Source organism: Vanellus vanellus (assembly GCF_965231255.1).
Source record: "Vanellus vanellus genome assembly, chromosome: 11".
Lineage (NCBI taxonomy): Eukaryota > Metazoa > Chordata > Aves > Charadriiformes > Charadriidae > Vanellus > Vanellus vanellus.
In genome coordinates, this window is record NC_138916.1 from 23,545,168 (window position 1) to 23,567,230 (window position 22,063).

The 22,063-nt window shown below is 46.8% G+C and overlaps 1 protein-coding gene across 1 annotated transcript in view; it reads left to right on the top strand.

Annotated features, from left to right (window-relative positions):
• The window catches only part of MAP2K5 (mitogen-activated protein kinase kinase 5), a 141,768-nt gene extending 121,560 nt beyond the window's left edge, over positions 1–20,208 (top strand). The window contains exon 22 of the mRNA XM_082488770.1: positions 18,750–20,208. Coding sequence (XP_082344896.1) covers positions 18,750–18,854 — 105 coding nt within the window. The 3' untranslated portion in view covers positions 18,855–20,208. The remainder of the gene's footprint in view (positions 1–18,749) is intronic.
• Positions 20,209–22,063: the final 1,855 nt, after the last annotated feature.

Genomic DNA, 22,063 nt, shown 5'->3' on the forward strand with positions numbered 1-22,063 from the left:
TCTATTTAAATGTATTAAGATATGTGTGAAGATATTACAGACTCTCAAAAATGGGTTCTGGCTGGCTGTTCCCCCATCTCCAACAAGTATAGGAAATTAAAAATTGAAGCTTTTAAGTAGCTATATTTTAAGTACTTATATTCTAGGGGGTCTGGACAGTAGCACTTCTTACCAGGTAGAGCTAAACTTGTTGGCAGCTTGTTGTGTTACACCATTGTTTGTAGCCATTAGGAAATACGTTTATGGTTTAAACAAACAAATGGAGGATCAACATAATCCTACCTGGATTTTGATATAAACCTTCAGAATAAAGCCAATAAAATACCGCCACTTACATTTGTCAATAAAAGGGATTTCCCCTAGTAGCTAATTTAACTTTGCATTGTAGCAGTGGCATCATTGACTGAGCAGCTGAGATTGCTGCACAGGTTGGGGGTTTTGATAGTGTTAACTTTTGAGACAGACCAGAGAGTCCTCTGCACTTTGCTTTTCACAAACGCATCCTGTAAATCTTTTGAAGACAGCTTTACAGATGAATGTTTTCTGTCTGCATCTATCTAGATGTTTATGCATCATTGCTGGATCCCAGAGAGCCAAGAATTTTTCCTCTTTATCTACTTACAAGCATTGGGGTTGGTTTTTTTCCTGATCCAGTACAGGATCTCCTATCAGCGATAATTTGTCCAGCATAAAATTGTCTGTGCTTGAACCTGTGATGGATAGCTTGCTTTGCAAACATTTAGACTCTCCTCTGGCACAATGATCCCAGTTACTTACCCCATGACAAGCAGAAATTCTGACAGACACCAAAACACATGCCAGATGTGAAGGAAAGGGCTCTCTAATTTCCCAAGGAAAAAAGAACAGAGCCAAGTATTTTAGCTGTTGTAAATATGATAAATATTAAACTGTATCTGCAATCTGTCAATTCAAGAGTACAGTGGACAAGGAGTTCTGGATCAAATCCTGGATCAGTTGGAGGCAATGTCAAAATTCATATTGACTTAATTGATGCTAGGATTTCATACTAGGGCTCAGGATGGTCTTGTGTTCATCATCTTTCTTGGTCAGGGAAGCTCAGGAGTTGGATGAAAAGGAAAAAAAAAGTAATCTTGCAGGTGGTCACATTGCTCAACTTATTCCCCACTCAGCTGAAACGTGGAAAGGTGGGTTATGGATCTGTCCCCCTCTCTTTTTAAAACAAACAAAAAAAAGCCATCTCTGTCCTTAGGGGTATGATTTGCTCTTCTTTGTCATTTGAGAAACCAGCTATCAAAAATGGAGAAATATATCGGTGTCACTTAGTCCAGCAATTACAGAAGACTAAGATTGTGCCACGGTTAACTTGTGAGCATTAGGGTTTTAAGGTGTTTTGTTCATTCACTGTCTTCTGCAGCCCTGTTGCTCATGCAGCCACTGACTTTTTACAGGAGATGTGAACATCCGACTTTCTCTTTCTAACATGCCCTAAAGCTGCACAATGTACTAGCACTTTCCAGTGAAATGTGAAAAGAAATAACTTGAGTTGGCTTGAAGAATTATTGAAAATCTAAGGAAATTGGACAAAAACAAATTGGCAACAGCTTAGAGTGATACAGTTAATATTTTTGGTTACTTGAGTCTCCTGGGCTTTGCCATTTAATTTGAGCAAATGTTTCGTTTGGCACTTCTGGTTGTTCTGTAGTTCTCCAGACAGAGAGACAAATATTTACATCTCACTCATTTTGGTAGCAGAATTGCAAATCTTTCAATTATGATACATTTATCTTGTTGGTATTTTTATGTCAGCTGTCATCCCTACGTATTTATATAAAATAAAACCAAAAAACATCTGTTAACAGTTCCAAAATAACAGCCATATCATTAATTCCCAGACTATTGTCCTTCCTGTTCATTCCAAATCCATCAAGGAATTTGCTCTAATAGGCGACTGTTGAAATCTATGTACAATATTTATTTGTGTAATAAAACTGGAATTTTAAATTGATTCAAATGCACTGCGTGGATTAAAATTGCTGGCATTTGTGTAGTCCCAGCTACTTGTGGGTCTGTTTTCTGATTAGCACCTTAAGACGCTCCTGCAGTATTAAATAAGAGTAATAATTGCCTATGAATAAGCAGAGTATAAAGCAGGCGATACAGATATGCCTTCTTAGTGACCTGTGTGCATTATGCCTCAAATCCCTTAATCAGATTTGTGCCGGTTGATTCTTGCATCCGCAGAAATTCAGCTGGAGGATCAGGGCCTGAAGTAGTAAAAAATCAATTAATACTACTTTCTAATTTGTGCGGTTGACAAAAACGCATATAAATAGGGGACATTTTTCTACTTAAGAGGGCTGCACTGAAAGATTTTTAATTGGATTTTCATTGTGATTGACAGCATTTGATTATGACAGTAACTTTATTTGGCTGGACTGTTATAGCCCTCTTGTTCAGGGTTTTTTTTTTTGTGTGTGTGTTGTTTTTTTTTTTTTCCATCAAAGCTCTTTTTTATCCGCTGAATCCCCAGCGGAGCAGCAGTGCCTGTGAAAGAGCCTTTTAGCACCTTTGTTGCCGCCATCCCTGGTGATGATTGGACCCAGCTGGTAGTAGATAAGAAAATGTGCCTTTCACAAAGAGGTTGCATCTCCTGGCTCCTCCGTTTCAATAATTTTAAGAGCCCCAGAAACCTGTTGAGGATTAGAAGTAGCTTTAGATGTGAAATGAGTGTTAAGTATTAGTAATCGGGAGATTAGGGCCCCGGGGACAATGGGAGATAAACAACTGCAATTAAGGCAAATCTGCCAGAGTAAACAAAATTTAGCAGAAACAGATGCCCTAACCATTTTGGGGGATTGATTGGAGGGCACCGAGGAATCGATTTTTGTCTTGTTTACACTTCCAAACCCCTGTGATAAACTGGGAGGCTAAATATTTCATACAGCCTGATTTTAGTTAATTTTTTTCCAGCTCCTCACAGTAGGCCTGCTCTCTTCTAACAGTGACCAGGCCCGAGTTTATTCAGCATTCACAGGGAGCAGCTAATTGTCTATGAAGGGCCCCTGTGTTTAAATGGGCTTGACAGGAATTTAAATTTTGTTTCAATCAACCTCTGTGCTCACAGCCTGCTCCAGTTTCTAATTTTTAAATTAAACATGATAATTTTTTTTTTTTTTTTTGAGCTGCGGCCTCTCCTCCGGACCCGGCTGCTCGCACTCCCACCCACGGCAGCTGCCGCAGCACGGGAATGCGCAGGTTTATTAAGGCCGTAATAGCAAAGCACGATGAGCTGCAGCCGTGGAAAAGTTCATTGTCCCATAAATGTGCATCTGCCTGTTCGGATTTAATGGGAGACGCTGGGGTAAACGCTCGGCTGATGTAAATCAGGATGGCTCTGCTGGCGTCTGCCTGCATGGCTGGAGAGAGCCGGGCTTTCCACCGGGGAAAGGCTCCCGGTAGGGAACAGAGGCATTAAAATACAAGTCTGAGAATGGAAATGGTTTTCGTGGCCTCGGTCATTTGTTCAGTGACCTTGTGAGAGATTCAAAGGAATTTCTTTTTTTTTTTTCCCAAGCCAACTAGTGGAGGTATATTTTGCCACCTTCTCTGTTTTCAGCAGGGCTCCACACGTTTATTCAGATGTCGTTTCATACCTGTGCTTTTTCTGCTCTGAAACGGGGTGATTTGACAGCGTGTTCATGCTCAATCATTTAATACTTGCTTTATTTAGTTGCTTTTCTAGACCTGGCAAACATGGAGATGTTATTTTGCAGTAGATGCAGACAGTGTGTAGGCATGTAATGCAATATGATCGTATGCAGTACTTTGAAAAACAACTTGTTCATTTGCAGAAACTTCATCATGGAACTGCTAGCAAAGTGCGGGCTGTTTCATTCTCCCTTTTTGCTTCCAGCCAGATAATTTTCTGGGGTTTTTGGTTAATTGTTGTTATTTGTGTGTGTGTGTGTGTGTGTGCGTGCGCATGTGAGTATGCACACGTTTTCTACTCCAAGGTTTGAGTGAAGAACATTTAGGAGATTGTTTCAGTTTGCTCTGGCTTAGTGATTTTTAATTTTTTTTTCCTGTTAGTAGAAACCAGTTTCTCAAAACTTGGAAACAAAACTTGAAAACTTGGAAAACAACTGTTTTCTCCACCCCAGTCCAGGGGAACACGTAGTCCCCCTTTGAAGGAAATACTATATCAGGTTTTAATGTCTGACTAGCTCTGTTTGGCATCGGTGAAAACCAATCCTGTGCTCGTGGTGAGGCATGAACTGAAGACACTTCTGCAGGTGCATCTACATTAACATTAGAGTTCAGGTCAGGTGTGAATCTCCGGCTCTTTCAGAGCTTACAGCTCTTTCATTCTCATCACAGACAGGGCTTGAAGCTCATGAATTGAATCAATTTCAAATGAAAGCAAACCAGAAGATGTGCTCCAGGCACACACCTAATGAGCTCTAGCTACTAATGGGCGCTGTGTCCACAGACCAGACCAGAGCTGGTCAAAAGTAAAACCTCTTCCATCCCTGAAACATTGCACCAACCGTTTCACTCTGCAGATCTGCTTCTGTTGTCGACAGCTTGCTAATGTTGACATACTCTATCAGCCTTGGGCCACTCTCTCTATTCCTCTTCTACAGTTCTTCTTAACCTCAGCGGCACTTGCAAAAGCACACTCCAATTATATATCGGTTGCCTTATTTTTTTTTAAGAGTCATCACAAAAAAAATACCTTTTCTGGGAGTTAGCTCGTTTTGTTAGCTAAGCACAAGGAGGCATGCCAAGCACGGTTATTGGTTTAACAGCAAATATCAAAAGCAGAACTGCTGTGGAAAGAATGATCTGCAGATGGGCAAATAGACTCCTCTGTGCCACAGCCAAAACCAGAATTCTGTAGTAAATTTAAGACTAGTATGTGCCACAGAAAGAGAACAGCAAAAATCAGACCCATTGATGTGTGCACCCATGCACACCCTGAGGTCCTGCCATAGGAGACCAGTGAGTTGTTTGAGGTCAGGTCCATGCTACACAGGTCAGAGGAGCTGCACCGATTCCTGCTAATCTGACCTGGAAAAACACTCCCTCTTGACCCTGGACCTGATGATGACGTACCAGCTTGGACACATCAGTCCAGGGCTCCAGGGCTCTCTGAGGACTGTTTTTAGGGCCACCAGCACATTGTTTGGCTATGGCCAATGTCCAAAGCTCCAGAAGAAGGTTGCAAAAAGGACTTTGGTCATAACGGAAGAATCTGTGCTACTGTTTAAAAGTGGAAATTCAGGTGTGATATGTGTGTGGACAGTTCCTCTTCAGGTTTAAGTTAAGCTGTCTTCCTCTTGGCCCATCAGTTACGCTTGGGGACAGACGTTATTTAAAGACAAATTCTGTAAATTGCAACAGAATTTTGGTGCCTCAACAAAACTACTAAACCAGCCGAAAATCACTTGCAATTAACTTTATCATATAAGAGGTAAAAGTGCATCAGTAAAAGTTAATCTACAAATAGATAAATAATATGCAAAAAAAAAAAAAGCACCACCAACCAATAATAACCCAAAAGGAATCCTTCTCAAAAAAAAAAAAAAGTATAAGCAAGAAATCTAGCTCCAAGACTTCACTGCTTAGTAGCATTATCTGTTTGTCTTTGCTGGATACATTTTGTACCATCTTTTCACTATCTTAAATATCATCAGAGGGATAAAATTATTAGTGTGCTAATCTAGATAGCCATAGTTCTAACACTGACCTAGGCTAATCTGCCTTTGCAATTTCAAGAACTATGTTTGACTCCTCTGAAAGTAACCTTAAATTGTAGTCTTGTAAGAATTCTGGAGCTGTATCCTTCACTCCTTCTCCTAATGAGGTTATGACCAAATGCTCATTATAATTGCTTTAGACTCCTTTTAATTTTCAAGCTTATTAATCATAAGAAGAGTTATTTAAAATTGCATAAATTAATCTTAGATTAAAAGCCCATCAAAGCCTCGAAACAATTAAGAATAAGTAGGATTTCCCTGGGGCAGCAAGTTTTATTTTAATAGTGTAGTCAGGTGGATATCAGAACACTGAAGTATGGTAGTGATTAATGTATGCAAAATTTAAATGAGGGTTTTTAAATGGCAAATCTAAATCACATATTGACCTAACTGTAGGCTTTAACTGCATTGTCTGTCATATATTTAAACTGTTTAGTAATCAACATTTTAATTACAGCGTATGTTAGGAAGGCCGTGCAACAAACAAAACTCGCCACTTCCCAACACTCCACATGGAACTGTTTCTGTTCTGCAGGCTGGGGCCATGCTGGTACCTCTGCAGGGTGAGGCATGAGGAAAGAGAGCAGAAACTTCAAGGAGGCTAATAATACTTGATTTTGCTTATGGATGTGTTCCTGTCCCTGCTTCATCTCCACCCAGAAAATGCCAGCGACTGACGTGGCTCTCCGGCCCTCTTCGCTACCCCCACCATTCTCTGGACAAATCAGTCTGTCCTGCTCTCTGAGCTGGCAGAAGCTACAGGTGGTGTCTTCAGGGGGTTGGGAAATTCTGTGAAAACACTACCTTCTGGGTGCTTTTGTCTTCCGACTCTGTGCCCTCAGCCTGCCTGTGCCACCCACAGCTTTGCAGGCTCCTGCGGATCTTTTGAAGTGCTGGGTCTTTGGCCCCTGCTATGGGCGATTTCGCTCCGGCAGCCGGCTGAGAACAGGCTCTCAGGGATGCTGAATTCCTCACCAAGCACAGCGAGAGGCAGTCCTTGCCCTGAATAGTTGCTATTCTGAGGATAGGAACTGGGAGAGAGAACTGGGCCAGTAAAAACTTGGTCCCAGATCAAACACAGCCATGCAAGCACATAGGAAAAGCTGGTACTTTATGGCTAAGCTTGCTGTGATTTGACATACACAGTCTCATCACTGCGGGTGCTGCATGGAAGGGACAAGGAGGCTTCATTTCTGGAGGAGAGTGTCTCAAAGCAAGGGTTGACCTTGCTGGCACCTCAGGACACCAGGGGCATGCTAAGCCTCCCAGTCACTGCTGTTTCAAGTGCTTTAGGTGCCCACCCTTTTCTTTAAAGGGTTACCTCCTGTGGTCAAAACACATCCTAAAATTGCAAAAGTAAGGCAAGAGATGCAACACCTAGATCACACTTCAGTAGTGTCTCGCAAGCTCTTTTCAGCCGTGTATATTTTCTGTGTCTCCATGGATCAATGCCGTGGTCTGAAGCCTTCAGATTTTTTTACCCCACTGAAGCCGTAGAAGTGAAGGATGGAGGGAAGTCTGCTGCATGGAACAGCCCCTGAGGAGGACTCTGACACCTTCTGCGCCTGTGAATTAACAATGTTTTGGGAGTCGGCAATAGAGTATTGGCCTGAGGATTCCTCGCTGCTATTCCTGGCTGTGGGAGCAGAAAGCGGCCTTGTGGATAGCTAGCACAGATAATTAGAACAGCATTTAGTTTGGCTTGTCCTTGGAGGCAGGAGCTCTAGATGTAAAATCCTCCACTACTGGAGGCAGCAGTAGAGTGATGAAGTTTTACATGTGCTGAGGTCACTAGAGGGGGACACAGGGTCAGTCCGAGGTGGTTTTGGTTACTCGAGCACTTCATATCTCCGGGTGTCCTGGGAAGATAGTACAGCTCCAGCGCTGAGGTTTGTATTTGTCATTTTGGAGGTCCGGCTTGTGTTCCCATCAAACACGTGAATGGGCAAGAATTTCCCCTAGAGTATGTGCCCTCAGTTAATTACGAGAGCTGTAAATAGCGTAGACACATGGGTAGCAATGGGAGAAATAGCTGGGATGATAACTGTGGTGCACTGGTTTACAGCCAAGTTCTTATTTTTCAGAATTTCAGGGCTTGCGCTCCTTCAGCCGGCTAGGGATGAGTTGCCAGCCAGGCTTTTCTGATTTAACGTTTGCACTGTGGCCATCTGACCCAGCTTGCCTTTGAACAGAGGGAGCACCTCCAGTGGAGGAAGGTGTGAGACGTCCCAGTGGATCAATAAGAAGCGTCATGATTTGATCACGTTTTACACCAAGTTACTGCAGCTACAGGCTGGCGTTCTGCCGAATGGCTCTCAGCTATGGTGGGGTGGGGTGGAAATGGGTGCAGATGCAAACAGACAGGTCCCAGGTATCCGGTGGGCAGTGATGGGGCTGTGTGGAGCTGGGTCAGAGGAGACTCTTCCTAGGTCTCAACTTCTACTGCCAGGAAAGCCTTCCCACTGTCATCAGGGACTGAGGAATGGCGGGGAAGGGGACCAGTTGTCCAATTTTCATTTTATTCTTAAAAGGTGCCCCAGTGCTGAGAGGTGCTGTGTTTTGTGCAGGAAGAGCTCTGTGTTGGTGCATCTGTTGCACTATGGGGACATTCAGTACTGCAAAGCAGTGACGTGCCATTTCTAGTATTGCCTAATAAAGTGCTGCATTGTCTTCTCCCCCCCCCCCCCCCCCTTTAAAAAATGGCATCAAAATTGCACGTTTAGCGGAGAGTGAGCTTCCCTTAAAGCAGTCTGTAGCCATCAGTAATATTTATTTTCTCTATTTGTTTTAAGCCTGTGAAGACTGTGGTTTTCTCCATACTGTCCTGATGGAGCCCTGACCAGCAAGCGTGCAATGCCCCTAGCCCTAATGTGCCATTAATGATAGGTTAATGTACAGTATAATGTTTTTTGGACTATGGGTTCATTACACTTCTGAGTGCAAGGTCCTTCTGCAGAGCGCCCAAGGTCCCATTGCATTATATCATGCAATAAAAATACCCTTTTCATATCACACGCTAATAAACTGTATTTGAAATGCTGTCTAAGGGCACTACCATCGTCTTGATAGTCTGTGTCTGCAACAGTTGGGATCTTTTTATTATGGTTTTTGTTATGCTGAATGCAAAGTTTTAAATGAAATGCATAATTTGACCATGCTTCTTTGTAACAAATGGAGCACAGTCATTTAACTGCACAGTCTGGGAGGATTCCTGTAAAAAAATAACATTAAAAGGATGGCACTGTTGCAGCCAACAGCAATGCTGCTTGTTTCCTAACGTACCTTGCATAAGCATGAGGTCTTTTATTGTCATTTCTAATTTGCTAGGTGGTGTGGTTACATTTGGGTGTCATGTAGTCGTTAACATAAGACCTTGGTCCCTCTGATGGTGTCCCTCCTTCTTCCTCTGGGGTTTGTGTTAATGTCTGTCTTTGCAGCTCGTTCTACTGGTTCTCCTGCTGGCAGAATTGGAGCAGCGGTAGTGCTCCACCAGACCTTGTGAGCCATATGGCACGTGGCACCTTGATGACATGGCCGGCGCTGGCCTTGTCCATGCAAGATTGAAAGTCAGGGCTCAACTCTTCTTGCCATGGAGAAGAGAAGAGAAAGAGAGGGCAGGGCCCCAGGAACTCACTGCTGCTTTTGCAGCCACCAAAGCAGTAGAAGGTGCTGAGGTGGTGCCGTGGAGGCACCTGGCTGCGATCCTGGCAGTAAGCACAGTCCCTCCAGCCTGGCTGCTGCATCTCCCTGTGCAATCTGCTGCTCAGGCCACTGCCATCCCTTAGATCAAGGGGACGCGGGATGGTGTTCCCAGGTTTCCTCCCCTTATCCCCCATGTCCTCCTCCTGCAGTGGTGCAACTGTCCACGGTGGCTTGGGTGCCCCTGGACACTTCCTACCAGGGCAGTGCAGTGAGCAAGCACTGACCCCGGCTGCCCTCCCCAGTTCTCACTGCTCACAAAATATAAGGTGATGCTGATGTGGGTTAGATCTGGATGCACTGTCAAAAAAAGAGCATTATCATTGAGCACCATTTGGGATTAAGGTTCCTGTCTGTGTCCTCCCCCTCATGTCCTCTGCCCCAGGAAACTCCACACTGTCATTTTTGCAGATTTACAAGGAAATTGGTGACTGACCAGTATTTCATGTCGGGAATGTTCTTTGTCGCTGTCCTGGCTGAGATCAGTAGCTGCCTATTTCATGGATCCTTTAAACCAGTCTCACAATAAACATCTGCTTGTTTTGTGCCTGGAAAGTCCTCTGAAATCACAGAAGCATTGCTTAAGGGGTGTTATTTATTGTCTGCCTGTCCTTTGGCAGTGTTTAGGAGCCTCAGCGTTGGTCTAAACCTCCTTGGTGCTATCCAAACACAAGCATTTTATAGTCAGCAGCAGAGGAACCTATTTATGGGGTAGATTCTTGTGACGCTTTGATCTTCCTTGGACTTGTGTGTGAGAGGCAGCATAAACTATTATGTATTTATTAGACTAAATAGCCAAAAGGATTCCGGTAGCCCAGGTTTGAGGCTGGGGGTGATGCACAGGCCTTGTCCCAGGGGGGCTTTCGTCTCCCCTGGATGGTTCACCCTCACTCCTACCAGCGATGCCAGCCAGCAGACCTGGGGCAGAGCTGCTTCTGGGCATCTGGTGCTGGGAAAAGCCCCTGGGTCTGCAGGCCTGCCAAGAACGCGAGGTAGAGTCTGTTGCGATAAGCTCTGGGTGGGTTATTATCGGAAACAAAGATTTCTCAGGCCAGAGGAGAAGGCCATGAAAGCAAATTGCTGAATTTTAAGGATAGGTAAAATTACGGAACTTTTACCCTTGAATAATGGCGATTTAATTGACTGGGCTAAATGATTGATGGGTTGTGAGCAATGAGTTCGAATTACCAGGGCTGTGTGTTCAGGGGCCACTGCCCTTTTTAATTTCATGTCACATATTTAAATCATTTACATCACCCTCTGCCAGGCACTCCCCTTTGAAAGAGTTAACCTGTCTGGTGGGACACTGCAACTTGAGAAATGTACCCTTTATCAAGAGAACGAGATGAGACAAGTTCATTTAAAAAGCCTGGTTTGTCATTGTTTATCTAATTTTCGGAGTTGACACACAAAATTAGGCTGGCTGACACTCACTCTGGGGCTATCCCTGGCCCCGTCCTGCCTGACCTTTTCGGCTTCAAGCTGCTGCATGCTGGCCGGCAGCCGCTTCCCCTCGGCTGCGTCTCCTACCGAGCCAGACCCCTGGCCGGGGTAAGGCGGGCATGGCGAGTGGTTTGGTGGTGGTTTGTCTGTGTATTTTCTGCTGCTTGGGTCTGCTGGACGTACTGATGGCCAGATAATTTCAAGGCTGAGCATTTAAGAATTGGCAAGAAGGCGGTTACTGCTTTGTAACGAACGTGCGTAGAAGTCTTAAGCAAACATGAAGTGCATGGGGATCGGCTTTGTCCTAGGGACATCCCGCGATACCTCTGGGCTCCTCTCACGAGCATCTCTTTCCTTGGTGTCATGCTTCCCTCCCTGATTACGCCTGTCAGTGGTGCGGTGAGCTCTCGCACATTACCGAGACTCAAATGTTGGGTGAGCCATCACTGGTAGGGAATAAACAGTCTCCATTACAGTGATTTTACTACGGAAGGTTTAATGGAGTACTACGTTCAGCTCTGGAGCCCCCAACATAGGAAAGACATGGACCTGCTGGAGCGGGGCCAGAGGAGGCCCCGGAGATGCTGGGAGGGCTGGAGCCCCTCTGCTGGGAGGACAGGCTGGGAGAGTTGGGAGGGGGTTCAGCCTGGAGAAGAGAAGGCTCCGGGGAGACCTCAGAGCCCCTTCCAGTGCCTAAAGGGGCTCCAGGAGAGCTGGGGAGGGACTTTTTCCAAGGGCATGGAGTGATAGGACAAGGGGGAATGGCTTCAAACCACGGAAGAGGGGAGATTTAGATGAGATACTAGGAAGGAGTGTTTCCCTGTGCGGGCGGTGAGCCCCTGGCACAGGTTGCCCCGAGAAGCTGTGGCTGCCCCATCCCTGGAGGTGTTCAAGGCCAGGTTGGACGGGGCTGGGAGCAGCCTGAGCTGGGGGGAGGTGTCCCTGCCCAGGGCAGGGGAGTTGGAACGAGATGAGCTTCTAGGTCCCTTCCAACCCAAACCATTCCATGGTTCTATGAATATCAGACCCTTATTTTCCAATTCATGGTGGACATAGGTGTCAGTGCAGAAGAGCTGTGCTCTCTGCTGACGTTAGTGTGCAGTTGAAGCGGTAGAGCTGGGTACATCTCAGCACCCCGACACTGCAGCGGCCCAGGGACAGCTGAGTGCGGGGCTGAGGGGACATTGTTCTGGGCTGGAAGTAAGCTAATGTCTCCACGTCAAAAAAAGGAGGGATGGCTGCTGCAATATAGGTATGCACATCACACCAGGCAGAGGGTGTTGTCTCAGTGAGAAACTGGCCGCTGCAACAGAAAATGCATTTCAAGCTTTCACGCGTTTAACGTTCTTGAGCGTTACCTTGCCAAGCAACATAAATCTCTGTGGGAATATTTAAATACAGCAGGTAGTTTGTGTTTGTTTTAGAACATACTGCTCACTGTTGAAGCCAGGGCTGGGATTTTTACATATGGCTGAGATACTCAGTGACCAGAATTTATTAACAGTGTCCAAGCTGTTGTGACGTGGTTTGTGGTTTTTTTTTTCTGTCTTGAGATGACAGTTTATCCAGCCCCATCCTGCAGCCTGGGCATGCACTAGACCTGGAGGGTGCAGCTGCATTTCTCCTTTAGCACTTTTGATTTTTACCTGGGTTTTTTTTTTTCCCTTGTTCCTTCCTTCCTTCCCTTCCTGTCCCATCTCCCTGCCCCTTCTCTCCACTCTCCCTTCCAAAGAGATCTCCAGTTTAAAGCACAGGTTTTCAACGTGTGCATGTTTTGGAGTGTGGGAGTTAATGGTTGCCGTACTCTGGATGCCTGAGGGAGGGGGGAGGGGGGGACTAGATGCTGAATAGTGGCAAAATGCAGAGAACCTGTCAGGGTGACTTTGTGAAGAAGCTGTTAAGCGGAGAGGAGACTGCTGCTGGTGCAAACATGGCGGTTGGAGATTTCGGAGGAAATCTTAAATGTTTTCCCTCAGACGTTTTTGGATGCAGAGGCAACTACAAGTCCCTCTTACATACTTTGTGCTGTATTTTCCCTTCAAAAGTTGCTGTAAGCAGGCCCAGGGCAGGTGTGATAGACTCGTGCGTTGTCCACAATTCTGCATTGCTCTTTGATGTATTTTTTATCGCAATTGCAGGCGTGACTGCAGCAGGCAAGACGCTGCTGAGCGAGGTGTGGCCAGCGAGGTCAGGTATTAGAAGCAGCAAAGTGGTTTTGGCGTAGACTTCAGCACAGGCCATCCATGGACATTGTACATCCTTGGGCCACTTGTGACCTCCTTGCTCTCAGTGCCTGACCTGAACGTGCCATGGGCTGGCCACCAAGATTTGCAAAGGCAGGTCCCACGGACACTGTAATATTAGGTTTGTTGGAAATCTCTGCTCTCCCGTTCCCTATTTAAAACCAACCAACCAAAAAAAAAAAAAAAAAAAAACCAAAACAAAACAAAAAACACCACTGCATTCTGAAAACCAGCTTCCAGTAAAAACATGCCTTCAGCCTGAGAAATATCCTTACTAGAGCAGTATAGTCTAAAAACACGGGAAATCTAAAGAGTAGTTTCAAGTTAAACGTATTCCTAGGGAGAAAAGTGAGTGTGTAAAACCCCAGGCTTCGGTGGAATAACCTCACAAAACAAAGCAAACAGGGTGAACAGCATGGCTAGCTGACGTTTTCAACCTTGCGTAGCCCGCAATTTCCCTTTGCATGTTGTGAGTAGCTTAAATGCAAGGGTATACTGGGTGTGAGATGTCTTCCTCTGCGGGGAGTCTCTCCATCGTAAAGGAGATTCATGGGAGAAGCGGACTGGCTTTAATGGCTGTTTTTTAATTGCCCCGATGCATCTGCTCTTCCTTGTCTGTGGGCTCTTGATTGTTTTTCCCTGTTTCTCACTATTGTCCTTGACTGTTGTTTTGTTTAAGAGGCGAAACAAGCTACTTCTAGGCTATCTTGCTTATAATAAGCATTTACGTTACTCTCGCACCTTTTGCACCCAAAAATACTGAAGTGCTGGGCAAAACACTCTTGCGCTGATTCTCACAGCACTCTGGTGAGACACCGGAATCACTTATTCCCTTTTCAACCATGAGGCTGAGGGAGATTAAGCAGCTTTGTGAAGGTCATGTTGGAAAGTATGTGGCAGCTTGGGGATAAACTCCAGGACCTCTGGATTTCCGATCGTGCCCTCTCCTGAATTGTTTTCATAGGTAGGAACCAAGTAAAACCAGGAATATTTCAGATGGAATTTGTTTAGTAAAATGGTGAAACCCAAACATACGTGGAAAGTCTGGAGTAAGAGGTAAAAAAAAGAGAGTGCTCTCTGTCTTTAGTGTTGTTCCTGATATTAGACATTCAAGACCAAAGCTAAAGATTTTTAGTAGCCAGGTGTTGGAAGGAAAAAGACATTGTCCATATGCTCGGTGCTGCAAGCGTCTGTGTACTTAAGTGCATCATTTTAAGGTCATCCATCTCCTCTTGGTAGGATTGAACTGTCTGCTGCTGTCCTCAAAGCTCTCGAATGGACCCTGGTACCTCTGAACATGTTCTTCATCCTTGGTGGACCATTTTCCAAGCAATGTCTAAGTGTAAGCATACACGCGTCTGCCTGGATGGGAAATTCAGAGCGCTCTGACAAATTTAAAGTTGCTGTCTACAGCTAAGAATGGCTGAAAGGAAGCAATTTACTTTAAAAAATTGAATATTGGGGGATAACATCTATTTCTGTAGCAGTTACAAAGAGCAGACTCAGAAAGGTCGATTGCAACGGCAGGTAGCAGCTGCCCACAATTTCAAAGGCCTGGAGATAAAATTACGGGCTTGCAGCCTGAGCCTGGTGGGAAGCACTGGCAAATCTGAGAGGGGAAGGCAAGTTCTTTGAACTGACTTTGCTTCAGAAACCTGTCGTCACACGAGAGTCGCACCACGGCCTCCAGTTTGCAGGAGTGGGGTGATGTGGTATCCGCAGACTTTGGCATCTCAGCGGTTGTTTTCCATGGGATGTGCGCATCCACACGTGATGGATCCACACACTCCTTTCACACAAAAGGAGTTTTACGTAGAAAAACTCATGAGCTTTCTTCAGACTGTGACCATGCTGTTTCTGATGCAGCTTCACCCTAGTCACTGTCTTGTCTTTTAGATTCTGTAGACTTTTGGTGTTGGGTTTCCCCCCCCCCATTTCAAATTCGAGTTTTAGACTGAGCAGGCTGAAGCTTTCCTTGGGGGAAAAGCAGGGCAGCCGTTGGGTGAGAGCCTGCAGTGCGAACGTGAGGTGTTCCCAAAGGCTGTGTATTGTGTGCACGCGGTAAATAAAGAAATCCAAGAAGGAGTGGAGGCCACCGGCGTGAACAGGTCAGGCTGATTCTGGAGAGGAGACCCAGGAGTGCAGCTTCTCCCTACCCGGGCTGAAATACCGACTGATGCTGTGATAGACATTGCAGCGCAATGAATGAACGCTGGAGAGGAAACGTGTGGGGTATGACCCATTCCTAGTGCATCTTGCACACCCAGTCACCAGCATCGTGCGCTGCCTGTGGTGTAGTTTTTGCACTAGCAGATCATAACAGACCTTTCTACATCATGGGTTCTGCTCTCGCAGTTACGCCAGCAGCTCTTGAAATTATTCACATACTCGCTGATGAGCCGCAGTGAGGTTTGTTGGGCAGTGACTGGGATATGGCTGTTTAAATTAAATGATCTTCTTTCCACCAAGGTCTGGCTATGCTTGTGGTGTGGATCACAGATAAACCTGTGCAGTCCCTTCCACTCTGATGAATGCATGGGAAAAAGTTTCATTTAAGCAGTTCCAAAGTAAGATCTGTTTCATAGCTGAGAGGTTAAGCCACTAAATGTCCTGACTGGTGTAGCTGTGTCTCCTACCACCTCCCAGCTCTTTATTAGCCCACAGGCAATCTTACCTCTCTCTTCTTTCCTGCTTTTGGGATCTCTCCCTCACCTTTTTTTAACCATATCCTTGGCTCTTAATCCACCTGTTGTCTCAAGTCTGTGGGCTGTATCACTTTAACTCTCACCACTTTAGTTGTGGGAATTAGTCCTCTGAGATTAATGGAAATGAGAACTGGCTCCCAACAACTATTGATGAGTTCACCTTTATGTGTTTATTAACTCCGTCTTGCCTCCTGCTATGGTGTTCCTCCATCTTCATGGGGAAGGAGCCACATTTGCAGTTTTCCTCACCAGGAGAGTACAGCAGAAATTGCACTGTGAGAGGAAATAAAGACTAAGTAACATGCTAGCTCTGTGGGCTACAGGGACCTGTGGCTGCCCGTTTGGGGACCCTCCTGACACGGAGATTGCTCTGCGGTGGTTTCCTTCTGCGAGCTTTAAACACGAGGTGGCGGAACTTCTTGGCACCTCTGTTAATCCAGGCAGCAGAGCATCAGCGTTTTTCCTGCCTCTGGACCAGGACGCTTTTCAAGCTGAGACATTGGAAGCCAGAAAGCTGCTGAGGTAGATGGAGGAAATATTTGGGCTGACCTTTGCTCCGTGTGTGCAGGCTCAGGACGCGATGGCTCTTGCATTGCCCTTTCTTTGCGTTGTCCTTTCCTTGCGTTGCCGCTTCCTTGCATTACCTTTCCCAAAAGCCTGTGGAAGTGCAGCCAGCATCCCACAGACGTGTGCACGGAGAGGGAAAGCTGCTGTTCTGCCAGTTCCAGGGGCTGTGGCTGGCTGGGGCCCGTGCTGCAAAGAAACGCAGGCCCAGGGCTGTTAGGCAGCTTTCAGGGCACCTGAAGCCAGTGTGGTGAAATGAAACACTTGAGATCTTTGTAGATCTTCATGGCATAATCTGTGTGTCATGTTCTCCTGGTGGTGGGCCTCTTGTTCAACTAACTCACTCCACTGCAGTATTCCTTCCGTCTTTCCTCTACAAGGTTATCTGGGAAAGCAACTGGGCTGGTCCCAGTAAGATCTGAAGAAAGGCTCTCCACATCTCAAACTTCTCCCTGAGAAGTTCTAGCTGAGATTCCAGCCATCCCAAAGAGCTGAAGCAACAGCATCTCACGCTCCCTCCATAATTCTTGTAGATAATGGCATATTTTATTCCTGTGCCTCCTGTGTTTGCTGGCCCTGGCCCCGCAGAGTGTTTTATTACTCCGAGCTGATGCTGCGAGGATTTATTGTGCTCTATTTAGCCCGGTGCTGCTTCATTGTTCCACTCGGTGCCATCCTAACCCAGCCGACAACCGGGCTTCGAGGCCCCACGTCAAACCCATGCTCGCTCTCCGTGAGCTGATTGCCATCGTTCAGCGCTGCGGCTGGCGTCGGCCTGTGCGCGCCGATAATTCCCACATGTACGTCACCCTCCCCAGAGGCTCCCCGGCAGATCCACTCTGACTCCTTTCAGGCATTGTTTGCAAGAGCTATGAAGTTTAGTGTTGCAAAAACTGAGCTGCTTTTGAGTGATTTGGAGTAGAGGTTTTCATCATCCGTGATGGTTTCTCCTGGCAATTGCTTTCTTTCAGTCATTTATGTAATTGCGGTACTCAGTTTCCTGTGGATTTTTATACTTCATTTGAGATTCATCTGAAGATGGCATGTTCCCATCTCTAGGAATGTGGCCAGATTGAGACATGAGCTGCCTAAGCTGGCTGCCGAAATTGCAGGCCATATTTTTGTTTCATCCTGAGATGCTGTTCTGATTTTCCGAGGTGTCTAAGACACAGTCTTCCAGTGCCTGCAGTAGCCGTGTAATTCGTGACCGAGAATATTTTATAGTTATCTCTCCTTCCACCATACTTAATTCCCAGGGTAGCATCTCGTGAAGACCCGTTTCAGTTACAATTAGGTGATATTTTCATTTCTCTTTCAACTGATCCCTCCAAATGACAGGTACTAGCATGTATGTGCGTCAGCAAATGCCTCTCCGTATGGATGCTGTGAGTGCTGCGGAGCCTGGCACCTGCTCCCGCTGCACCTACAGGCACGGAGCTCAGTGACCAAGTAACAAAAGGAATTTAACGCTTGCAGGGATGTTGGGATTTTCCTGGGTAATTTGAAGAACTGTGCCTTTAAGGGATTCCTGTACACAGGGTAAGACATAAGGTTTCCTCTGATAAAAGTCAAGGACACGAATGTAAGTGAGTGTGGCACTGGTACAGCTGCGTGTTTTCATGTGCCCGGTGGCACCGTTCCGTCTCTGCCCCACAAACGAAGGCGTTCAGGTTGGGAACACAGTCTGCCCTTCCGCTTTCCTTTCGGCAAAGGAGAGTATTAGGTTAATATGCGTGAAAGAGGTGCACAAGGGGGCTATTAAAGAGAGAAACTTTAAAATTAAGACATCACAGACCTTTGCAAGCAGACTAGTAGATTAGTGGGTTTGTCATGATATTGTTTTACCAAAACATCATTTAGAAGGTATTTAAAAGACGGGCAGGCGTGGTGCTGAGGGACGTGGTTTAGTGGTGGGTTTGGCAGTGTTAGGCTGATGGTTGGACTTGATGATCTTAAAGGTCCCTTCCAACCCAGACAATTCTGTGATGCTGTAAGTTGAACAGCCTGGAGGGCCACCCAAGACAGGAGCTGGTTCAGAACACAGTAAGCTAATCAAACATTAAAAAAAAACAAAAATAAAAATCAGTGTTTTCAAGGAGTGTGAGGCTGAGGCCTCGGTAAAGAGCCTGGGTTCCCCCAGCCCTCCCTTGTACATGAGTAATACAGATCCAAGAGAAAGTGCACTGGTTTGAATCACGGGTTTATTGCATTTCTATGGCTGTAACCACAGGATGTTCCAATGTATTTTTTCCACAAAAAAAAAAACAAAAAAAAAACACCCAAAAAAACCTTTTTGGGTTTTAACTGCAAGGGTTGTGTTTGTCTTGGCTAACTCTGCCTGTCCCGCTTTCCAGGGCCACCCGTTCATCATGCAGTACAACGACGGGAATGCAGAAGTCGTGTCCATGTGGGTGTGCAGGATGCTTGAGGAACGGCGATCCACCCAAGGACCACAGTGAGCTGGACAGGCTCACAGCAACGCGCAAGACGGCAGCTCATCCTGGACCAGCAGCACCAGCCCCGCGCTTCGGACTCTCAGTCTCTCTAGATCATATTTTACTAAAAATATTTTCTAGAAGCATCAACAGAATCTTTCAGGATATTTGTTGCTGCCTTTCCCTCACCACCACATTAAGGAATTTTCTTCCCGCACTTAGTTTGTTGCTGAGCAATTTAATGTCCTCAGATTATCTTCAGTTAAACTGTACACAGCCTTAAAGCAAGTATTTTATATCTATATTTTTTTGTTATTGAATGTATTGTATATTTCCTGGCTCCAGAGTATTTTTTAACTGTTAAGTCTTTTGCTATTGTATGAATGACACACTGAGTGTTCAGAGGATTTGGTAGGGAGTTGTTGGCTGTCTTTGAGTGCAGACAAAATGCTCGTTTTAAATGTAAAACAAAAGCAAACAAACCAAAAAAGAAGTGTCTTGGACTTGCCCATCCTGTGAGGAGGTGAGGGATTGCTTTTAGAATCATAGAATGGTTTAGGTTGGAAGGGACCTTGAAGATCATCTCGCTCCAAGCCCCGTCCAACCTGGCCTTGAACACCTCCAGGGATGGGGCAGCCACAGCTTCCAGAGTAAAAGCACAGCAGGTGGATGAGCATCACGCTATGAAATGAGGGGCAGAGCCTCATGAGTGGGCGCCCGCTGCTGTGGCTCGGGTTTGCTGGGAGCGCCAAGCAGGGAAGACGAGGCAACGCGCTGGGATGTGCGCGGAGCACCCGCGCTCAGGCGCTGCAGGCTGAGCCATAAACGCAGAAAGGTTTCGCTGGGGTGGAAAGAGGTGAGGTGAAAGAGAACAGCGCTCCCCTAAACAGGGAGGAGGGGTGCCGCTGGGCGAGCACCAGCCAGCACTGTGCTGTACCACTGCCCTCGTGCCCAGAGAACGGGCTGCAGGATTTTACTTATTATCGCAGCGGTTCGTGGCTTGCTTGGAAGCATCTTGCCTTTCTCAGCTCGACCTTGATCACTTATTTTCTTACGTCGGAGTTGCTGCACGACGGGTGCAGCTGGGTCAAGCAAAGGCTCCCAGGTTTGCTGTTACCGTAAAGGAAAGAAGAAGGATTGTAATGTCTCTGCTGTGTATTTGTTGCTCCTGCAAGTTCTGTGTATGTTTCCACAACAGACTGACACAGATTTAATCAGTCCTTGTGTTAAGATGCTTATTAAAAAGAAACACAGAAGAGGGGAGGACCGTGAAAGGCAGAGTTGGTGTGTGTGACTTGGGTGTGGAGGAGGTTAGGGCTTTTGTTTGCTTGTTTTTGCATTAGAAATAAACTTTTGCTAAAAAAAAAAAAAAAAAAAAGATCAGGTAGTTTGTTATATACTGGCAGCTTAAAAAACCCAAACACAACAATGTGGTGAAAAATTCCTCCTGAACCACTGCAAATCCTAAGTGTTACTCTGGAAGCAGCCTGGAAAGGACTTTGTTTCCTTCCTTGGAGGGATCGTTTGTCTTCTTTTGAAGTATAGAGGTTGCAGGCATGAACTTATAGACTAAAGTTTGTCTTAATTGCTCTGATGTCACAACCTCCCTGGCAGATAACAGTACAATGAATGAGTCAACAGACCCCGTACCTTCAGGTCCTTTTTCTAAAGTGAGACAAATTTCTTCCCTGTGAGCCAACCAGACTATAGGCAGCTCTTCCATTTATTTATCTCTAACAGTTTGCATTAGCTTTCTCTGGATAAAAAGTCACTCCCTCGGATTTAGTTAAAAAGTCGGTAAAACCAAGGCTTTTCCTCTCGCTTTCCCTGGCAGGGAGGTCGGGAGGGGAAGACGTCACCCTGAAAATCTGTGCGGGATGCCAGCTGATGGAAACGTGAAAAATCTCCTGGCTAACGGGCTGACAGTGTTATAATTCACTGGCATACGTATTAACCTTGCTGTCTTCATCAGTATACTTAATCAATCCAGCAATCATGGGGGAGGTTTGGGGCCTCTCTCATCTTTCCTTCCCCAAGTCCTTGAATTCGGTGCAGCCAGGGGACGGGAGGAGGATGAGAGGTTGGGGGTCTGCTCAGCGGCACTGCTTCTGCCCCGTTTTGCTCCCAGCACCGGGTTAATGTCGTTTTGGGGGGAATTAGGGCTGGATGGGAGAGTGGAATGGACAGGTTGGGGAAAACCCAGCACGGCCAGCCTTGCTGCCACCCCGAGCGCTGAGCAGCAGCGAGGTCGGAGCCTCCCTGACCTGCCACCGCCCGTCTTGGACGTGGTATCTCCGGATGGTGTGTCCCCATGGCAGGCCTGCACCCCACAGCCCAGTCTGCATTGCTGCATGGGGGGTACTGGGAGCCCCCGGCACAGCCTCTCGCTTGCCCCTTCCCACCCACATCCCAGCCCCTCTTTGCACGCGTGTGTGCAAATCCCTGGTGCCCTCAGAGCCCAATTCAAGCAATTCTCTCCATCACCCATCAGCACCAAGGGGCGAAAGTAAGCAGAAGGGGCGGGGGGCAGGGGGGGTTGAGCAATAAAATTGGGGCAGGATCTGGGCAGCTTCAGCTCTGCTGGGTGCCCCCACCCACGGCAAGCAGCTCCCCAGCAGGTTCGCACCCATCCCAGGCTCCTCGTCCTGCACGAGTGTGTGCCGACCCCATGTCTGTGCCACACGGGGCAGCGGGAGCCGGGGTGAGCCTGGTGTGGGGCACCCCGATGCGACACAGGGTGTCCATCCGTCCTCCAAACCCGGCTGAAGGGGCCCCGGGGGTGCAGCCCTGTGAGCGGCATGACAACGCGGGGGCTGCAGTGCTGCATTTGAGCTCAGGAAATCCTGCCTCGGCGCGGGGCCGTGTGTGCGCAGAGGTGACTTTGAGCTCTCCGAGACACGTGAAACGTGCCGCTGCCAGCCCAGCCCTGGGCTCTGCCGCCAGCCTCGCGTGTAACGTCATCCCGGCCCCGAAACGCGCTCCCCGGGTTGGGAAATGAAGAGGCAGGGAGATTTTCCCAGCTGCCAGGCAGGGCTGGAAGCGCTGGGTGCTGCGGAGGGGCCGGGCAGTGCTGCTCTCTCCACGCCGCACTGGAGCCGGGGCTGCCTGGGGGACGTTGTCCCTCTCCCCTCCTTCCTGCTGCAACTTTTTGGAGTCTGAATTGAGGATTTTCTTGGCTGAAGAGCTTGCAGGAAATGCAGTGATATTATACCCTCCAGCTGAGTCCTGCTCAG